This window comes from Solanum verrucosum, unplaced genomic scaffold, assembly GCF_900185275.1.
Source record: "Solanum verrucosum unplaced genomic scaffold, falcon-dt-bn FXZP01000031.1, whole genome shotgun sequence".
Taxonomy (NCBI): domain Eukaryota; kingdom Viridiplantae; phylum Streptophyta; class Magnoliopsida; order Solanales; family Solanaceae; genus Solanum; species Solanum verrucosum.
The window spans coordinates 1,348,654-1,366,368 of record NW_026020194.1 but is presented as its reverse complement, the minus strand read 5'-3'; the positions used below and the strand labels follow the sequence as shown (position 1 = coordinate 1,366,368).

General features: G+C 36.0%; 1 protein-coding gene across 1 annotated transcript; it reads right to left on the bottom strand.

Moving 5' to 3' along the window:
- Positions 1 to 11,014: 11,014 nt before the first annotated feature.
- Positions 11,015 to 15,446, bottom strand: LOC125829455 (SNF2 domain-containing protein CLASSY 4-like). The gene is made up of 5 exons (XM_049508669.1): positions 14,837 to 15,446; positions 14,271 to 14,566; positions 13,272 to 13,757; positions 11,365 to 13,168; positions 11,015 to 11,071 (listed from the first exon to the last, which is right to left on the bottom strand). The coding sequence occupies exons 1-4, from the start codon at positions 15,444 to 15,446 to the stop codon at positions 11,387 to 11,389; spliced, it is 3,174 nt and encodes a 1,057-aa protein (XP_049364626.1). The 3' UTR covers positions 11,015 to 11,071; positions 11,365 to 11,386.
- Positions 15,447 to 17,715: the final 2,269 nt, after the last annotated feature.

Here is a 17,715-nt window from a genome sequence, read left to right as displayed (position 1 = left end):
AAACCCATAACATTAGAAGAAACCCTAACTAGAATTGAGGAATTCTTCTTCTAAATTGGGGAAATCATAGGGGTTCCATGGATAAAAGGATTCCATGGAAGAAAAGCCATCATACCTTGATCACAAAGCCCACAATTACTTGAGGATTGGAGACTTGAGCTTGATCCTAGCTTGGACTCTTTCTTCTTCTTCAAGTTCTAGAGAGAGAAATATTAGAGGGAAAAACTCTGGGTTTTCTTTTTGGTTCTTGAGAGAATGACTTTAAGTTGGGGGAAATTTGGGAATAAAATGCTTATATACGTTTCTAAGTGAAGGATCAAATGACGTAGTATCGAATTAAGAAGACTCCAAAAAGACCCTAATTTATTCTAGGAGATGATGTACGATGAGGCTCGCCCAAGGGCACTTGGCGATTCGCCAAGTGATCCCTTGGCTCACCTAATTTCCAGTAACTCACCTTAGATGGCAGGACACTTAGGCGATAGGGGAGGGTCCTTTGGCGATATGTCGACTGGAACGGCGAGCCCGACCTGGCTCACCCAAATTTCCAATAGCTTGGGCTATGGAGACAGTCCACTAGGCGATGGTGACTCCACTTGGCTAATCGCCAAGTCACTCGGCAATGGCACTTCACCTCACCAAGTTGGCTAAAAATGGAAATGTTTTCCTTAGCAAATCCGAGGTGTTACAGGTTTGCCTGATCTGTAGCTCTATGAAGAATTCTCTCATCATGCTCATTTGGAACTCACTACCCATGAGTGCGGCAAACTCTTCACATAACACCTCAAGGGTTGCTCCAAAGATGATATCATCGATACATACTTGAATAATCAACAATTAATTTCCTTGAGATTTCAAAAAGAGGATTTTGTCAATTTTACCTCTTTTAAAACCATTGTTGAAGAGGAACTTGGACAAGCTATCAGCTAGTTGGGGAACCGAGTGTCATACTTTGCTTCTTTCAAACTGAGCTTGATCAACTTCTTCATTCTCACCTTCAGAATTCACATTATCGATTTGAACTACAACATCTTTGTTTAGCATTGTCTACCGGACTAGGTCCCTCATCAGGTTCATCGTCTATATCAGCTTCTTTAGATTGCTGGATTCATTAAGATGATATTCTTCAGCAAGTTCACTGTTTAGACCATCTCTCTGAATCTGAAGCAACTCTTCCATCTCAGAATCTTCTTTGTTTTGCAACTTGTCAATTCTTCCAGACTCATCAAAAATCACATGAACACTTTCTTCAATGCACAATTTTTGTTTTTATACACCCGATAAGCCTTGCTAGAGGAAGAATATCCCACAAATACTCTTTCAATATCATTGAGATCAAACTTATCAATATCATCATTTTGGTCACAAAACATATAGTATTCACCACTTCAGCCCGAAAGTTCTTTGAAAGATTAAAAGCCTGATTATTCCACTTGAAAGATGGTCTAATCTGCTTCTCTTTAACACAAGCATCACAAACTTTTCCATCTGCAAATTTTATTTTGGGCAGACCGCGAACCAGGTCCCTTGACACAAGTTTGTGCAATAGCAAAGCACTCACATGAGCACGTCTCTTGTCTCATACCTCAACATTCTCACTTTGAGAACTAAGGCAAGTGAGACTGTCACTATGAGCAGTATTCAAATCAACAATATACATGTTCTTGCATCTCTTTTCTATCAAGATCATCACTTGAGAGAGCAAGTTTGTGACAACACTTTTATCAGATAAGAACTTAACTTTATTTCGTCCATCACAAATCTGTGAATTACTTGAAAGATTGCTTCAACCATTGACATAGTACACATCCTCAATGGTGTGCTCCACAGACTTCCCAAACATGCCTGCGCCAAACGACACCTTTACTTTGAAGTGCCTTGATAGAGAGAGGAAGTTTTTTTATTTTTCGAGTTATGTGCTTTGAGCAGCCGCTATCCATGAACCAGTACTAACTGCTTCCTCTCTTCTATAGGTAAGAATCATTTGTTAGCTTTAGGAACCCACTTAAGACAGGGTTCCCAAAAACTATCAAAAGGCCTAATAAGAAATCGTTTGGTCCATGGAGGCAAGGTTTTCTTGCTGAAGTGATACCTAGGACCAGGTTCCTTTTTATTTTCAAATTTTGAGAACTCAACTTTGCTCACTTTTGCCCTTTTCAGAGACTCACAAGTTCTTTTCAAGTGACCATTTCGACCACAGTAAGTACATAACAAGTTGTCATACACAAACACACATCCTATGAGGGTTGTATGGAGGTTTTATCTTTCGTCACCCTAGGCCCTTTCCACTGTTAAATTTTTGGTTTGCCAAGTTGGTGAGAATCTTAAATGAGTTAGTCCACTTTAAGGATTTGTTTAATTCTTCCTTAATTTGAACTAAATCAACCTCTAGCTGAGAATTTCTTTCTAGTGAGGTTGCTAGTTTTGACTCAGTTTTCTTAAGATTATTTTCCAGATCTAACTCAAAACCACTCAGTTTTCTTATTCCATTTAAGGTGATTCCTGAGTTATCTCTAAGCTGTAGAAGTTCAACTTCCAACACCATCATTCTCTCTTTAACTTCAAATATATGAGAGACAAGAGTTATCTTTTCATCTTCACAGATGTCGAGATTCATTCTCAAGGCATCTCTCTCACCAGTTAATTCATCAATAGAGTCGATTAACACAATAGTAAGTTTTCTTAACCACTTAATGGAGAAAGTGTTTATGTCATTTTTAAGGTCGAGAAGTGTTACCTCGTCCTTGTTATATTCATTATCAGTTTTTGCCATCAACGAAAAAATGGAGTTGAAGATGTCCTCGTCATCCTTGACCGCCATCATAGACACATCTTCATGATGCTCGAACTCCTCAGAATCACTAGATTTCCACATACATCAAAGGTCTTCTTTATCACCTAATCAGCATTAGCCTTTCGCCTAACATAGTCAGGGACCTGGTCCCTACGCTTATTCTTGTCTCCTCTTGTATGATCTCTGTATTCTTGCTTATTACTCAGAAAGACTCTCATGAAATGTCCTGGTCTTCCACATTTATGGTAAAGATCATTCGCATTAGTTGTCCTGCTGGAGTTTCCCTTTCTTTGGAAGCCACCATATTTCTTGACTATCTTTTGAAACCTTTTAGTCAAGTAAGCCATCTCCTCCTCATCTTCAGTTATGTCACTTGGAGAGGCTTTCAGAGCCACAGACTTTTTTTTCTTTCCCTCTCTCTTAGATGAATCTTGTTGTCTATTCAGCTGATAGTTCTACAAATTTTCGATGAGCTCATCCATTGTGAGAGTCTTCAGATCTCTAGCTTCAGTGATGGCGTTGACTTTACTTTCCCAATATGTTGGAAGAACTCTTAGGATTTTTCGAACTTGTTTACTTGGATGAATGGGCTCACCAAGGCATCGAAGTTCGTTAGTAATGGAGGTGAATCTAGAGTGCATTTCATGAAAAGTTTCACCTTCATTCATGCTAAAATTTTCATACTGAGTAGTTAGCATGTCCACCTTTGATTCCTTAACTTGAGTTGTTACTTTATAGGCTATCTTCAAGCAGTGCCATATTTCCTTGGCCGTTTCATAGGCCGAAATCATGTTATATTCGTCTGCTCCTATTCCACATACCAGCAACTTCTTGGCCTTATAATTTTTCTCGATCTTCTTTCTGTCTGCTTCATCATATTTCTTTCTAGTTTTGGGAATCACTCGAGTGAGTTCTCCTTCTTTGACATCTTTGGTGGGAACATAGGGACCATCAAGCACCACATCACACAGCTCGTTGTCTTTCACCATAATATAATCGTGTATTTTGGTCTTCCACCATCCATAGAACTGGCTGTTAAATCGAGGAGGACGGGTGGTGGATTGACCTTCTTCTAGGCTTGGTGGAGCCGTCATTCCTTCAGGATATTCTCTTGGTGTTAACCAGATAGAGAATCCAACGCTCTGATACAAATTGATAGAATGTACGCATCCACCAGTGATCATAGGAACAGGTCCCTTGTATAGTTATAGTGCGGAAAGTAAATAACTAGAAGTAAAATATGCATACACGATTTTACGTGGAAACCTCCTTGCTCAAGGGAGTAAAATCACGACTTGCCACACAGGATCATCAACTGCCTTCACTAATCTCCAAGCAAAAGTGAATACAGATTTCAACCACAATAATGAGACTAAACTCTTAATCTCACACTAAGTAATACCTCTATTACTTATTGAGTCAAAGCAATGCATCCATTGCCCACTATATTAACTACCACGAATTAATATAGACTTCAACACCTAATACACACAATTAACTCTAATTGTGTTCTTACAACAATACACACAAAGGTTTTGAAACGTTTCTTTATGAATGTGAAACAAATTTTACAATGTAAGCACATAAGATACAAAGCTCAAAGTACAACAAAGACTCTTTAGTACTCTATCATGTCCCTTTTTGAGTATGAGCAATGTTCTTCTTTGAAGATTGCCTTTTCTTTGTAAGCTTATGAATTTTCAGAAATTCAAATCTTTGTTTGCCAAATCTTGAGTTGTGTCTTTGGAGAAGAGACTATATCAAATTGACACAAACACCTTGGGACACCATTGGTTGAGAGCATGCTGTTGTGAAAAGATGTGCACCAACCATGTCAGATGTGACAACTTTTAGCCAGTTGTCGTTTGACTTTTTCACGTATGCAGTCTTTCCGGGACCGGGTCCCTTGCAATGTTTTCTTGAAAAGACTTGCTACCTCTCTCTCTTTTTGAATGAATAATGTTGTTTGTTTATTGTTATATATATAAATCACCAACAAGAGTTTTGACCACTGAAACAAACAACCTCGTCCGCCCTTCATATTGGTGAAGTACGCTGCACTTTTCACCAACCAACCTAATAAGACAGCTTTACATCTATACCCTATTTTGAATTTGGACGACGAGAGCACTCTGTCAGGGACCGGGTCCCTGCATTTGTGATGATCATCAAAACACCTAGAATATAACAATAAAGCACCGATATGGGGACGAGTTCAAATCACTCAAAGTCGTCATAAATCATGTAATCAACGTGGGTGGAAAGGGTCATACGTTTTAGATGATTCCTTATTGCTTTTCAACATAGCTTAGTGGATCCACTTAGTTGAGGATTTTTTATACTCCGGCAAGGTATATGACAGTTCTGACAGCATGGGAGAGATGTTGTATCATCACATAGCTCATAGTGATGGTTGTCGGTTAGAGAATCTTCCAAATAGAGTTATTTTGTATTTTTACATACAAAGTGAGTTATTATTGTATTTTTAAATACATTGAGTTGTTATTTACTGTTTTAAAAGCTTTTTTACAATGCATCTCTATTGTTGCTTTTATATTGAACCGAGTTGAGTATTTTCTGAGTTTGAGTAACTTTGAGTTGAGATTATGTGAGTATGTTTCTTCAATTCCAGTTCAAGCTTATGTCATGTTTTAGATTTCCCCTTACATGCTCGTATATTCAATATACTGATGTCATTTGGCCTGCATCGTTTCATGATGCAGATACAGGAGATCAAGGTCATCAACGGGCGCTTTGTTGCTACCGTAGCAGTTCGAGTTAGCTTTGGTGATCCTCCTTGCTTCCGGAGGATCCCTTATTTTATTTCTAGTATTTCAGTTTTGTTAGGATGATCGGGGGTCTTGTCCTAACATCCCTCATAGTGTTAGAGGTTTCATAGATAGTCAGTAGTAGTTGAGGAGTCTTTACATTTCTATTATTGATGTTTAAGACTTGAGTTGCCTCTTTTGGCAATTAAATGTTTTTAAATATTCTAAGTTAGCTAATTTTGAGTTAAAGCTTTACTTTTGAGATCATTTATTGTTAATTTGAGCCTTTAAATCTTATTTTATTTTTTTCTTTCATTCTTTAGTGAAAAAAAATAATAAGAGAAATAAAAAGAAAGAAGTGTGAATGACAAAGATTAAAAAGTTTTAAAAAAAATTAAAATTATTATATGTCGTAGCTATATTATAATTTAGTTTTTATATCTATAAAAAAATTTGGGGTATCTATATAACAAATTTTATAAAAAAAATAAGTGAATAAATTTAATCATCAAATATATATAATCAAATTACTCGATGAATAAAAATAGTCAAAAGAAAAAAAAAGGTGTGAGAAAGATCAAATATACCCCTACATGGATTATCTTTTTTTAATTAAAAATAAAAAATTAATTACACAATTTTTAAATATGAAGAAGTTAAATAAGAATAATTAGGGATAAACGTACAACACACATTCCATGAGACTAGTTAGGTATATAATATTATACATCAAGAATTTAAACATATTTGTAAAAATAAAATATGAAAGTTTTGTATATTATACCAGAATCCAGATGTATATTGTAGTATGCCGAATTAAATTTTGGGTTGATTGTATTTGTAATACAAGTTTAAGTAATTGTACTTTTCTGAAATTTTGCCAAAAAAAAATATTTATACTCGTTAGAGGAAAATATTTTTATAAGAATAAATTGTTAAATCTGTAACTATAGAAGTACGGCTTGTTACAAACAATACACAACAACTTATAAATTCAGTCCACATTTATTAGGGTTTGTTTTCATCTTGAAATTTTCATGATGGAGAGAGCCACTATTGACATATTGCCTGAATGTCTCATTGAAAAAATTGCTTCTTACCTTAGTTTTAAAGATGCAGCCAAGATGAGTATTCTCTCGAAAACATGGCTACGATCGTGGTTTACGCATCCCAACATTGAATTCAAATATCCTTATAGTGGAAGAAATTTGGAACTAGTGGATATGATCATGAACCGATATAGGGATGAAAAAATTCCTATAGATTAGTTTGAATTATCATACTCCTTTTATCCTCAAGTTTCTCAGCCTATTGATAAGTGGCTTGACATTGCGCTTCAGAATGGCGTAAAGTATCTCTTCTTTGAAGTACATAACTTTTCATTGCCTATTTTCACAATCTTGGCAGCAAAATCTTTAACAGAATTGGTTGTGGACTGGTGTACTCTTATGCCTGTTTCGTTTTCTAGCGATGTGACGAATTGCAATTCTTTGAGAAAGCTTTCTCTAACCCATGTCAAATTAGATGAAAACATGCTACAAACTCTACTTAATTGTTGTCCTTTGATTGTCAGTTTCATCTTTCATTATTGTTGGGGGTTCAAAAAGATTGAGTTGTTGAATCTTCAAAAGATCAAGTCAGTTTCCATTAAGTCAAGAGAACAAAACGAACTTGTTAAAATCCAAGCACCAACTCTTGAACACCTGACTTATGACGGTTATTTATGGGGAAAATTGGATACTGTTGAATGTCAGAATCTAAAATCTTTAGATATATCATATGTGAGAATATCTGATGAATTTCTGCAGAACCTTATTTCTGGATCTCAATCCCTGAAGGACTTGAAGATTCGAAATTGTGAGGATATAGAGGAGATTGATTCTTCAAATTTGGAGTCACTTGAGTATATGGGATATAAAATTCCTAAACTAAAAATTGCAAGACAATTGAAGCACTTGAAAATCAATCTTCAGTGCTTTAGCAGTTTAAAAGCTGCATGGTTCTGTAACTTGAGGAAGTTACTATCAAATTCGATCTCTTGCCCTGAAATTTCCCTTGATTTTTCCCACCAACGCAATGGGATCAACTTGACAGATTTGCGACTGCACCAAGAAGTTGCTACCCCCAAAGTCGACGTTTTAAATGTCAATTGTACATGGAGTAATGGGGAGTATGCCAATTCTACTTCTACATGGACGAATGGACAGTGCCGAATGTTTCTGGATGCTTTGCTATGGAGTTGTCATCCTAGGAGACTCAACATACAATCAACAAGTTCAACATTTAAATGCTTCATTAATAGTTTGATATATATGAAGAATATGAGTAAGTACTCTCATTGGGATCATCAATTACGATTAAAAGGAGCACAAGTCTACATATTTGATGATAATACAAGTCAGAGTTGGCATCCGGTAGAACTCAATAGAGAAGAGCTCTCAATAAGGTCCAATTGTAAGTGGAAGATGGTGAACTATTATTTTTTATTAGATTGGTGAGGTAGTTTATTCTATTGCAAATTGAATGCCCTTATTCAGAACAGTATAGAATTGCACTTTATTTCTCATGCTGCGCTAGATTGAGCTCCTGAACCAGATCTCACCTTCGGAGATGGTCATTACAAACTTAGCCCTGTACTCTGAATCAGGCAGCAAACTGTTTTATCATCAAGTAAATGCAGAGAGAGAGCTTTACTTCTTTTTGTCTTCTATCATGAGGTTCTTTTGCTGTCGTAAAATTTGATTTTGTTAACATTAGGAATTGTTGGTGTTGAACATGTGGCATTCACAATAACTGTGAAAAGAAATGGTATACACATAATTTTTTGGAGGACTAGAATTCTTCAATAAGCTGTTACTTCATAAACAAAAAGTTACATCAGATGATAGCTACTCTCTGTAGTTATTGTGTTTATTGTATTGAATGTTAAAATGTATGGCATCATTGATTCGTATGGTATACTTAAACTCGAAATAAAAATGTGTTTAAACTGACAATCTGCTTGAATAATGTGAACTTTTGATCACTTCTTACTATTGAAAGTTAAAATGTCATTGCAAATTATGGTGAATTTAATATTTGTGCAAATAACTAAGAGGTGAGTAGAAATTACAAAGTGCTTTCCTCCATTTTGGGGCGTGGCGTGACAGTAGTCGTCTCTTAATCTTTCATCGACAAGTTCTAACACATTTCCAGCATGAGCTTATCAAATTTACTTTCTCAAGTTTAACATGTTAAGGCCTCCAACCAGACACTATTTAAAATTTGAGTCTATTCCCTAAAATTTAACTTCGAGCAGTAAGAAGTAAAAACTTGTAGTACCCAAATTCACAATATTTGACAAGTCCTTGGTAGGGGAACTTGTTCTTTTGAGACACCCCATGGTCTAGAATGTTAAGAAAATTTGTCGAATCTTGGCATAAGCACCTCATAGTGATACGAAAACTGGTGTACTCTAGTTAGGGGAACTTGTCTCTTTTTTTTTTTTTTTGGGAACTCTTTAATTCCAACTTTCCACGCGACATGTTGAATACCACAAGATTAAAGGACATTTTGGTACACTCTATATATCTTTAATTTGAGACCACAAGATTCAAAAGTCTTCTTTATTTTCTTAAATTCTGTGTCAAGTCAAAATCACGCAAACAAATTGAAACGGAGGCCGAGTAGTGTCGAATTGCAGGAAATGATCTCAGATAAGCAAACACTTAATTGGAAGTACTTGTTCTATCTGTTGAACATATGCAATTGAAATAAAAGGTATATGAAGTACTGCTCACCTAGTTTACCTGGTTCTTTCATATGTTCATAGAGAAAAAAAATAATACAATAAAGTTGCTATCAATTATATATATACAAACAACAAACCAGAAAATTAATAAGAGAGAAACTAAAACGGAAAAATTCCAACAACTAGTCCACAACTGTAGCCTATGACTACTGATTCCCACGAAAATCCACTTGCAAAATATAATGACTCGTCTTCATCTTCTCCAGACTACAATGGCCGAGGAGCATGCTATGGATCACTTGTTCCACATTGTTTTGTTAAAGGAGGACTGCATAAATCAAGGTTTCCCACCATATGAGTCATTTTCAAATGTGTTGAGTTGTGGCCCGACAAGAAGATTCTGAGAGAGGTTAAACATTTCCAGAAAGGTTAGCCTTGTCAATTCTCGCAGAATCTTTCCTGTGAGCAGATTACAAGAGAGATCTAATGCTTTAAGTGTATTCAACTGTCCCAGTTCCATTGGAATATCGTCTGTGAGAAGGCTAAGATTACTCATGTTACAAATCGATGAAGGTAGTGACTTCTCAAGGAAGTTAAATTTTAGATCAAGAGACTCTAGACTATAACAATGAAATTGAATTAGGTGGCCTGTTAATGAATTATGTGAAAGGTTTAGGTCCCTCAAGAAGTCCTGTGCCTCATGCCGGTAAACCGGTTAGGGATTTGACCACAAAACTTATTGTTAGAAATATCCATGACTTCAAGTGTCTTTGCATTTCTCAATAAGTATGAAAAATCCTTCAGTTCACAAGATGATAACAGTAAAACTTCTAGGCTAGGAAAAGTGATTTATATTCCCACATCGACGGTGATGTTATTTGATGAAAGGTCAAAAGATAGAAAGGTTTGTGAGATTCATAGGTGATTGCGGAAATGGACCGATGAAGCTGCAACTAGAAAGACTTAGATAACATAGTTCTTGGAGGTTAAGGGAAAACATTGGGAATTTCGCCTCCAAGGGAGTTAGATGAAAGAGCTAAAAGTAATTGTTAGCAAGGTTTAGTGTCTGAAGTTGGACCAGGCTGCAGTTGGGATGAATACTTCCATTGCGATAACATGAATGTTTAACATGTCACAAGTAACTCCATCCCCCTCTCAATATTCCATGAAACTGTTTTTGGGAAAGAAGTATCACATAGGGAAAAGTCGGATATTTCAAAAGATTTTATAACTGAAGCAAAGCAGAATCTTCACTAGGAGAGCAAAGATGATTCTCAAAGGAAGAAGAGAAAACTTTGATTTAGAAAGACACAACAGAATGATGAAAAAAACTATTGGCGGATGACATAGATGAGCCTTTTCTCAAAGTTCGATGGCATATTAGATTTTTTCGTTAAAAATCCAAGAAAAGTTTTTATGTGATATATTAGATTGTCAATCTAATTGATTTGTTTCATACATTTATTTTTATGGAGACATTTGCAATGAGCTTATTGGTGATACTTTTGCTTTTTACTAATTAGAATTGATTTTTTTTTTGGATATACTAACTAAAATAGAATAGCTACAGACTTGCAAGATGTTAAAATTTAGTTACTACAAATTATGAGAATTTAAGTTTTAATAGTATGAAAACCATAAAATATGATGGGAAGCCTATAAAATATGCATGAAGCAATACTTTTAAAGTTACAAGAACATCCCATGGATGATGAAAACTCTTCTGCATTTTTCATAAACCAGGTGTGAATCTGAAACCATAGAATTGCCTCTAAGTGCCTGAAACCACAAGGAAGGGAATAAGAAATCGATAAAAATGTTTAAAAAATAAATTTCATGTCTAAAAAGCAACATTCATGATGTTTTTAATCGATATAAACAGCTTATTTGCAACACAGTAGTGTTAAATGAAACTTATAGCAGTAATAATTTGGCTAAGTGTATGTATTCTCTAGTTAATGATAAAAGGGCAGGTCGGTACTGGACCACAAGAGTCTATTATATGCAGTCTTACCTTGCAAAAATGCAAGAGGTTGTTTCCACAGTCTGCAGTTAATGATAGTAATACTAACCTTATTGTTTGGTTGGTTACAATCATGTAGTACATGGTGCATGAGATAGTTTTTCAAAAATATGACGGAGGCCCTCATGCTTAACCATGGATTCTAGTATGTTATCCTCTGACACGGAACGTGAAGGATCCATCTTGACTTCATTTCTAGACAAAAGTACATCTGAATGATACTTTTTTCTCGTCTGCTGTTCGATCTTGTCAACCTCCCATTTTGATATCACTGGATTGTAAACATGCACAACTTTAGTCTGACCATTCCTGTAGGCTCGACTGATAGCTTGTTGTTGTACTGAGGGATTCCAGAGAACGTCAAGCAAAACCACTCTTGAGGCCCCTATAAGACTTATTCCTTCTGAACAGGCTTTTATCGAAGCAAGAAGCACTTTTACATCACTGTTAGGGTCATTAAGAGAATTTATTGATATCTGTCGCTGCTTTACATCAAGTTTCCCATCCATATAGAGAATCTCGCGGCCTAAAGTCCAGCCGAAGAGAGAATTGAGTTGCTCCTTGATCAGGTTTAGAGGATCAAGTAACTGGCTAAATATTATAACTCTCTCCTTCGGCCCACCACAGAGTTTGATTAGTTCAACAACAAATTTCATTTTTACTCCAATGTCTGGATCCAACCGACATCTTTGTTCTTTTAGATGACTTACTGACTCAGAAAACTCCTTCCTCTTTGCCACTAATGAAGGATGAACAGAGATCAGAGACACTAGATTTTGTTCGTAAAACGAGCCTGGATTCTCTGGAATTCTTTTAAGCAACTCTTTCTGCAAATCTGTCGGCTTCAAGTGTATCACTGTATCCCTTATACCCGGAAGACTTACCTTCTTTACATTTTCACTACATCTATGAACAAATGGTGAAATAATATCCCTAAGCTCTTCCAATGCTTGGGCATTTTTGTCAATGGAACTGCTAAGAGAAGCCCATTTCTGCTCCAAATCTGAAGCGAACTTCGGACTAACTACATAGAGAGTGTTGTACAACTCTTTGATGTTATTCTGGAACGGAGTTCCAGACAAAAGTATGCGCTTCTCTGTTTCAACCTTTTTCAAAGCTTTCCACACAAGGCTTTGCTCATTCCGAGCAGTGTGCCCTTCTTCAAGGATCAGAAGACCGGGTAATTTTAGAAGGATTTCTCTAATCTCTTTGGCATAACCGTCTCCATCACCTCCCGTGAGAATCCTGAACAAGTCATAGCTGATTCCCAAAACACTCTTACTTTTAGCCCAGGATCTCAGCTTCACCATACGTATAAGCTGTGGATTTTTTCTTCCGGCATGGGATAAACAGTGGAAGACACTAGCAGTAGCTTTATCTTCCTGGAAAGAGAAATCCTTGTTGTTCAAGTTGTGGAAGGGAATGTCCACCTCCCATTTATGGAACTCGGCTTCCCAGTTAAGAAGCAAATTGGAAGGAGCTATGATTACAGGCCGACACTTTGGAAACATTTTCAGAAATGACTGAAGAAATACTATGGTGAGTCGGGTTTTTCCAGTGCCAGGTGGATGTGAGATTATGCATCCTCCCTTACTATCAGATAGGGGCTCTCTCAGTCTCTCAAGAATTATATCTCCAGCAATGTTTTTCCACATGAACTCAAATCCTCCGCGTTGATGAGGAAACATTGTTGCTTTGGCATTTGACGGAACTAAATCCCACACTGTTCCTTCTTCATAAACAGGAGAATCCTGGACTGTGGAAGAATCAGAAAATCTGAAGCCGTCAACATCCAAGAGTGATGGCGACTCTCTACAATATTTTCTTCCATTCCTCCCTCGAGTTCTCTCAGCCTGCAGATAACATAAATTCAAGATTTTAAGAGTGAAGCAAAAATAAATTGGAGAGCAGAGTTTATAAAATCAAATATAAGGATGACAAAACTCGTATACTTACAAAAGGAGGGAAGATGTACTTGATCTCCAAATGCACGTGCGAACAAACTTTACAGATGAGTCCAATTTGTTCATCTAGCACGAGATGGTGGTTCCCCATCTCACAGCCACTTATGTCCCCATTCTGCATCAGCGAAACAGATGGATTTGTAAAGCCAATATGTGATTCTAAGATACACATGTCCATTTCAACAAAAAGATTTTCAATTTCCTTTTCCCATTCTTCTTTCTCCGGGGGGAGAGGTTCCTCGTCTTCAAACCGGAATACTAAAGGAAGTGTTTCTTTGACAGGAACCAGTTCCTTCTCTTCAGGAGGAGTGAGTTTATCATGATCATCAACATTTATTATAGAATCAACAACAAACTTCAGAAATTCAGAATCTTCAAGAGTGTTCTTCCTAGTCTTTTTAATAACATCCTTTTGAACAATATTTTTCGCAGAGTCATCAACCTCACAGTCCTCTTCAGACAAGGATTTAGACTCCTCGTCATCACTAAGAATAATCGGTCTACTACAATTTTCATCGTTTAACTTCTTCTTTTTCGACTTAGAAAGTGAGCGTGGCTGAACAATACATGCTCGGCCTTTCTTGTGTTTCTCACCGTCAACAACAAGCTGAGCTACTAGTCCCTGATTTGACTTCTTTTTTCCTTCTTCATTATTTTTAGGACAGCTCAGATCATCATGTTCTGATACCTCATCATCAGAACCACTTCTTATTTCATCAGAACTCGATGATTCAATCAGCCGGTAATTCTTGTCTTTGGGGTTCTCACTAAGAAGATTCGATCTACTACAGTTTCCATGGTTTAACTTCTTCTTTTTGGACTTAGAAAGTGAGTGTGGTCGAAGAATATATGCTTGGCCTTTCTTGTGCTTTTCACCGTCAACAAGCGGAGGTACTAGTCCCTCATTTGACTTCTTTTTTCCTTCTTCATTATTTTTAAGACAGCTCAGATCATTATGTTTTGATTCCTCATCATCAGAATCACTTTTTATTTCATCAGAACTCGATGTATCAATCACCCGGTAATTCTTGTCTTTGGGGTCATCACTAAGAAGAATCGATCTACTACAATTTCCATGGTTTAACTTCTTCTTTTTGGACTTAGAAAGTGAGCGTGGCGGAAGAATATATGCCCGGCCTTTCTTGTGCTTTTCACCGTCAACAACAAGCTGAGGTACTAGTCCTCGATTTGACTCCTTTTTTCCTTCTTCATCATTTTTAAGAGAGCTCATATCATCGTGTTCTGATTCCTCATCATCAGAATCACTTCTTATTTCATCAGAACTCGGTGATTCAATCACCCGTTTATTCTTGTCTTTGGGGTCATCACTAGGAAGAATCAGTCTACTACAATTTCCATGGTTTAACTTCTTCTTTTTGGACTTAGAAAGTGAGCGTGGCCGAAGAATATATGCTCGGCCTTTCTTGTGCTTTTCACCGTCTTCAACAAGCTGAGGTACTAGTCCCCGATTTGACTTCTTTTTTCCTCCATTTTTTTTAGGATAGCTCAGATCATCATGTTCTGATTCCTCATCATCAAAATCACTGCTTATATCATCCGAACTCGATGATTCAACCACCCGGTTATTCTTGTCATTGGGGTCATCACTATCAATATCATCACTTGAAGATTCAAATTCCGACTCAGAAGATGAGGTTATATCAGTTAACTCTTCGGATTCATCAGTTGTGCTACACATGCTTGAGGTAGACGAAACAACCTCCTCTGCTGCATTCAACATAGGACTCCTTAACCCAACATTGGACGAAGATCCTGACGTATTTACAGCCTCCTCCTCCTCCTCCTCCTCAACGATAACAAAATCAGGATCACTCTCCTCCTTAGAATCATCATCAGACATTTCCTCGATGAAAGGCCGTTTCGTGATGGACTCACAAGTTCCTGGACTAAACTTCCTCCTCCCATTGTTTCCCACATTTCTTACCACCCTTGCATTTTTTGATTTTCTCTTGTCATCTCTCGAACGCTCCGCCATTTTTCTTTTCCTCCCACGACTAACATCCTCTCCACTATTCACATTCATAGAACAAGTCGTATGATTACCACTTTGACTCAATCTGTTCCTCTTCTTATTTAACTTGGCCCTTTTTTTAAAAGATTGTTGTCTAGTCCTCCTCTTTGAAACAGAGCCATCCCCTGAATCCATCTTCCACCTGAGTCAAAACACACAATTTGATTCATCACATGTATATATGTATCTTAAAGACATTTTTTACAATCAAAATGAAGACTGAACAGGGACTGATGACTTTGAAATTTTTTAATTCATACACACACTAATATAGCAAGAGAAAAAAGAAACACATTAAAATCTGTCTTTAGCTTCAAAACCAACTAGGAAAACACCTAATATACACCACAACTTTTATTATTTAGAGTTGATATATTTCTCGTTATAAAAGTCACTTATATATACTTTTACTATTATATAAATGACTCACATATACCCTTTTCTTCTCACGAAAGTGAAAAACTGATTTTTAAATTAATTTTTTATTTAAAAAAGTTCATGTAGGGGTAGATTTGATCTTTCTTGTATTTTTCAACGGCTAATTTGGATTTATTTTTTTATGGTGAAATTTATATTTTCACTAACTTTCTTGTAAAATTTATCATTGATGCCCCAATTTTTTTTTTACAAATAAAAAAAAAAAATTATAATATAACCGCAAAAAATGGTTTCAATTTTTGTTCTGACTTTTTTTCTCTTTTTCCATTCACACTTTTTTTTTTTTAATTTCTCACATTTTTGCATTATAGACTAAAAGAAAAAAGTGAAATTAGAATAAGAAACTCATATAATGATAATCAAGAAGTAAAACAAAAATCATGTGTGAGAAGGATCATATATACCCCTACATGAAAATTTTTTAAAAAAATAATAAAAAAACATTAAAAAAAAAATCATTTTCGTTAGATGAAAATATATCATATATATGAACCACTTTTGTAATGATAGGGTAATTTGTGAGCTACTTTTGTAATGATGGAGTCATATGTGAGTGACTTTTATAACGAGGGATTTATCAGCTTCAAATGACAAAGTTTGGGCATTTTCCCAATTCACGGTCAAAAGCTTCTAAGATGATGTCAGGATGATGTAGGTCATGTGTTGCGACATGATAATAGTTGGTTGGTATGACTCAGAAGAGCACTGAAATGAAAATTGGAATAAAACGTGAAATGAAGATTGAAACTTAAGAGAATCTACAGGGTTTATCGACGCCCCGGCTTAACACAAAGAAGTCACACATCAACAAAAATACATGAGGTATGTTGTGTATATAAGTAAGCAGACCTAACTAACTAGTGATGCGTTTTAAAGTCGTGCGGACCTAGGATCAGAGCGAATAATATCACTAGCGGATTGAGCCGTTACAAGTTACTCAAGACAAGTTCACGTCTTCATCCGTAGAAGTCATTAAGGATCTAGGCAAGTTACAACACAACTAGACAAATCACGAAATATCCAACCTTACAAATCCTAGAAAACTCATGATATGAGACTATTGTGAGAAGGAACCTAGGCAAGAGAGTGGGACTGGGGAAATATGTTAGTGTGACATCTTAATATTAATAAGAATATATTATATCTCACATTATGTATCATGTTATGTCCATTGGTGGACATTATATTTGTATCTCTTTAATCTCATCAATTTTGGAAAAAAGTGATTATTAGTTGTTAGTAACTTTTGTAGCCACCAACTCTTCATTTCACTCATTATTCTACCTAATTATTCTTGTAACATATGTAATATTTGGGTCATTCATTTGCCCAATTTACTACACATTATCTTCCTATTAATTCATTGCAAGGAAGAATTCATCACCTATAAATAGTGATGGGTTTACTTTGTGGAATGAACTAGAGAAGTACAAGAAAATATAGAGTAAAAAAGTTTAGTATTATATTGTGTTTATATTGAGATTAGCATAGTGAAAGAGAGAGTTGAGACAAATAAAATATTCTAAGTCTTCAACTATATTCACTATACAAAAGAGAATATTTATATGTTAAAGGAAGGTGTTCTTATGTGGAATTTTGAACTCCTCAACTAATCCGGGTTGCTTGAGATTTACGACATTGTTGGGTTGTTGTATCCTGGAGGGGACAAGTCAAAAGTGATACTATTGGATCAGTGTAGATTATGCCGCAGTGGGCATGAATCTCCTTAAAGAGGGCGAGATATACACGCCTCAGACTAAATGATTATTCATTCATTTTATTGTCAACGTACTGTAATATTTTGTATTTATGGTATATTACACCAACAATTTAAAGGAGATTCATGTTTTTATTACAGCTTGAAAAAATGTGGATATTAAGATAAGAAATCTCAACATAATTTCGCTTAACGTCGCTCTCTTCAAGAGATCATGGAAGAGAAGAGGTGTATGGTAAAGTATGTTTT

What these genes read in the sequence shown, in the direction of transcription:
- LOC125829455 (XM_049508669.1), bottom strand. Translation starts at nt 15,446, where the DNA reads ATGGATTCAGGGGATGGCTCTGTTTCAAAGAGGAGGACTAGACAACAA. An exon ending in GGTTGAATCATCGAGTTCGG is followed by an intron (nt 14,567 to 14,836) that starts ATGATATAAGCA and finishes TGATTGAATCAC; the next exon opens with CGAGTTCTGATGAAATAAGA. An exon ending in ATACATCGAGTTCTGATGAA is followed by an intron (nt 13,758 to 14,270) that starts ATAAAAAGTGAT and finishes CTTAGTGATGAC; the next exon opens with GAGGAGTCTAAATCCTTGTC.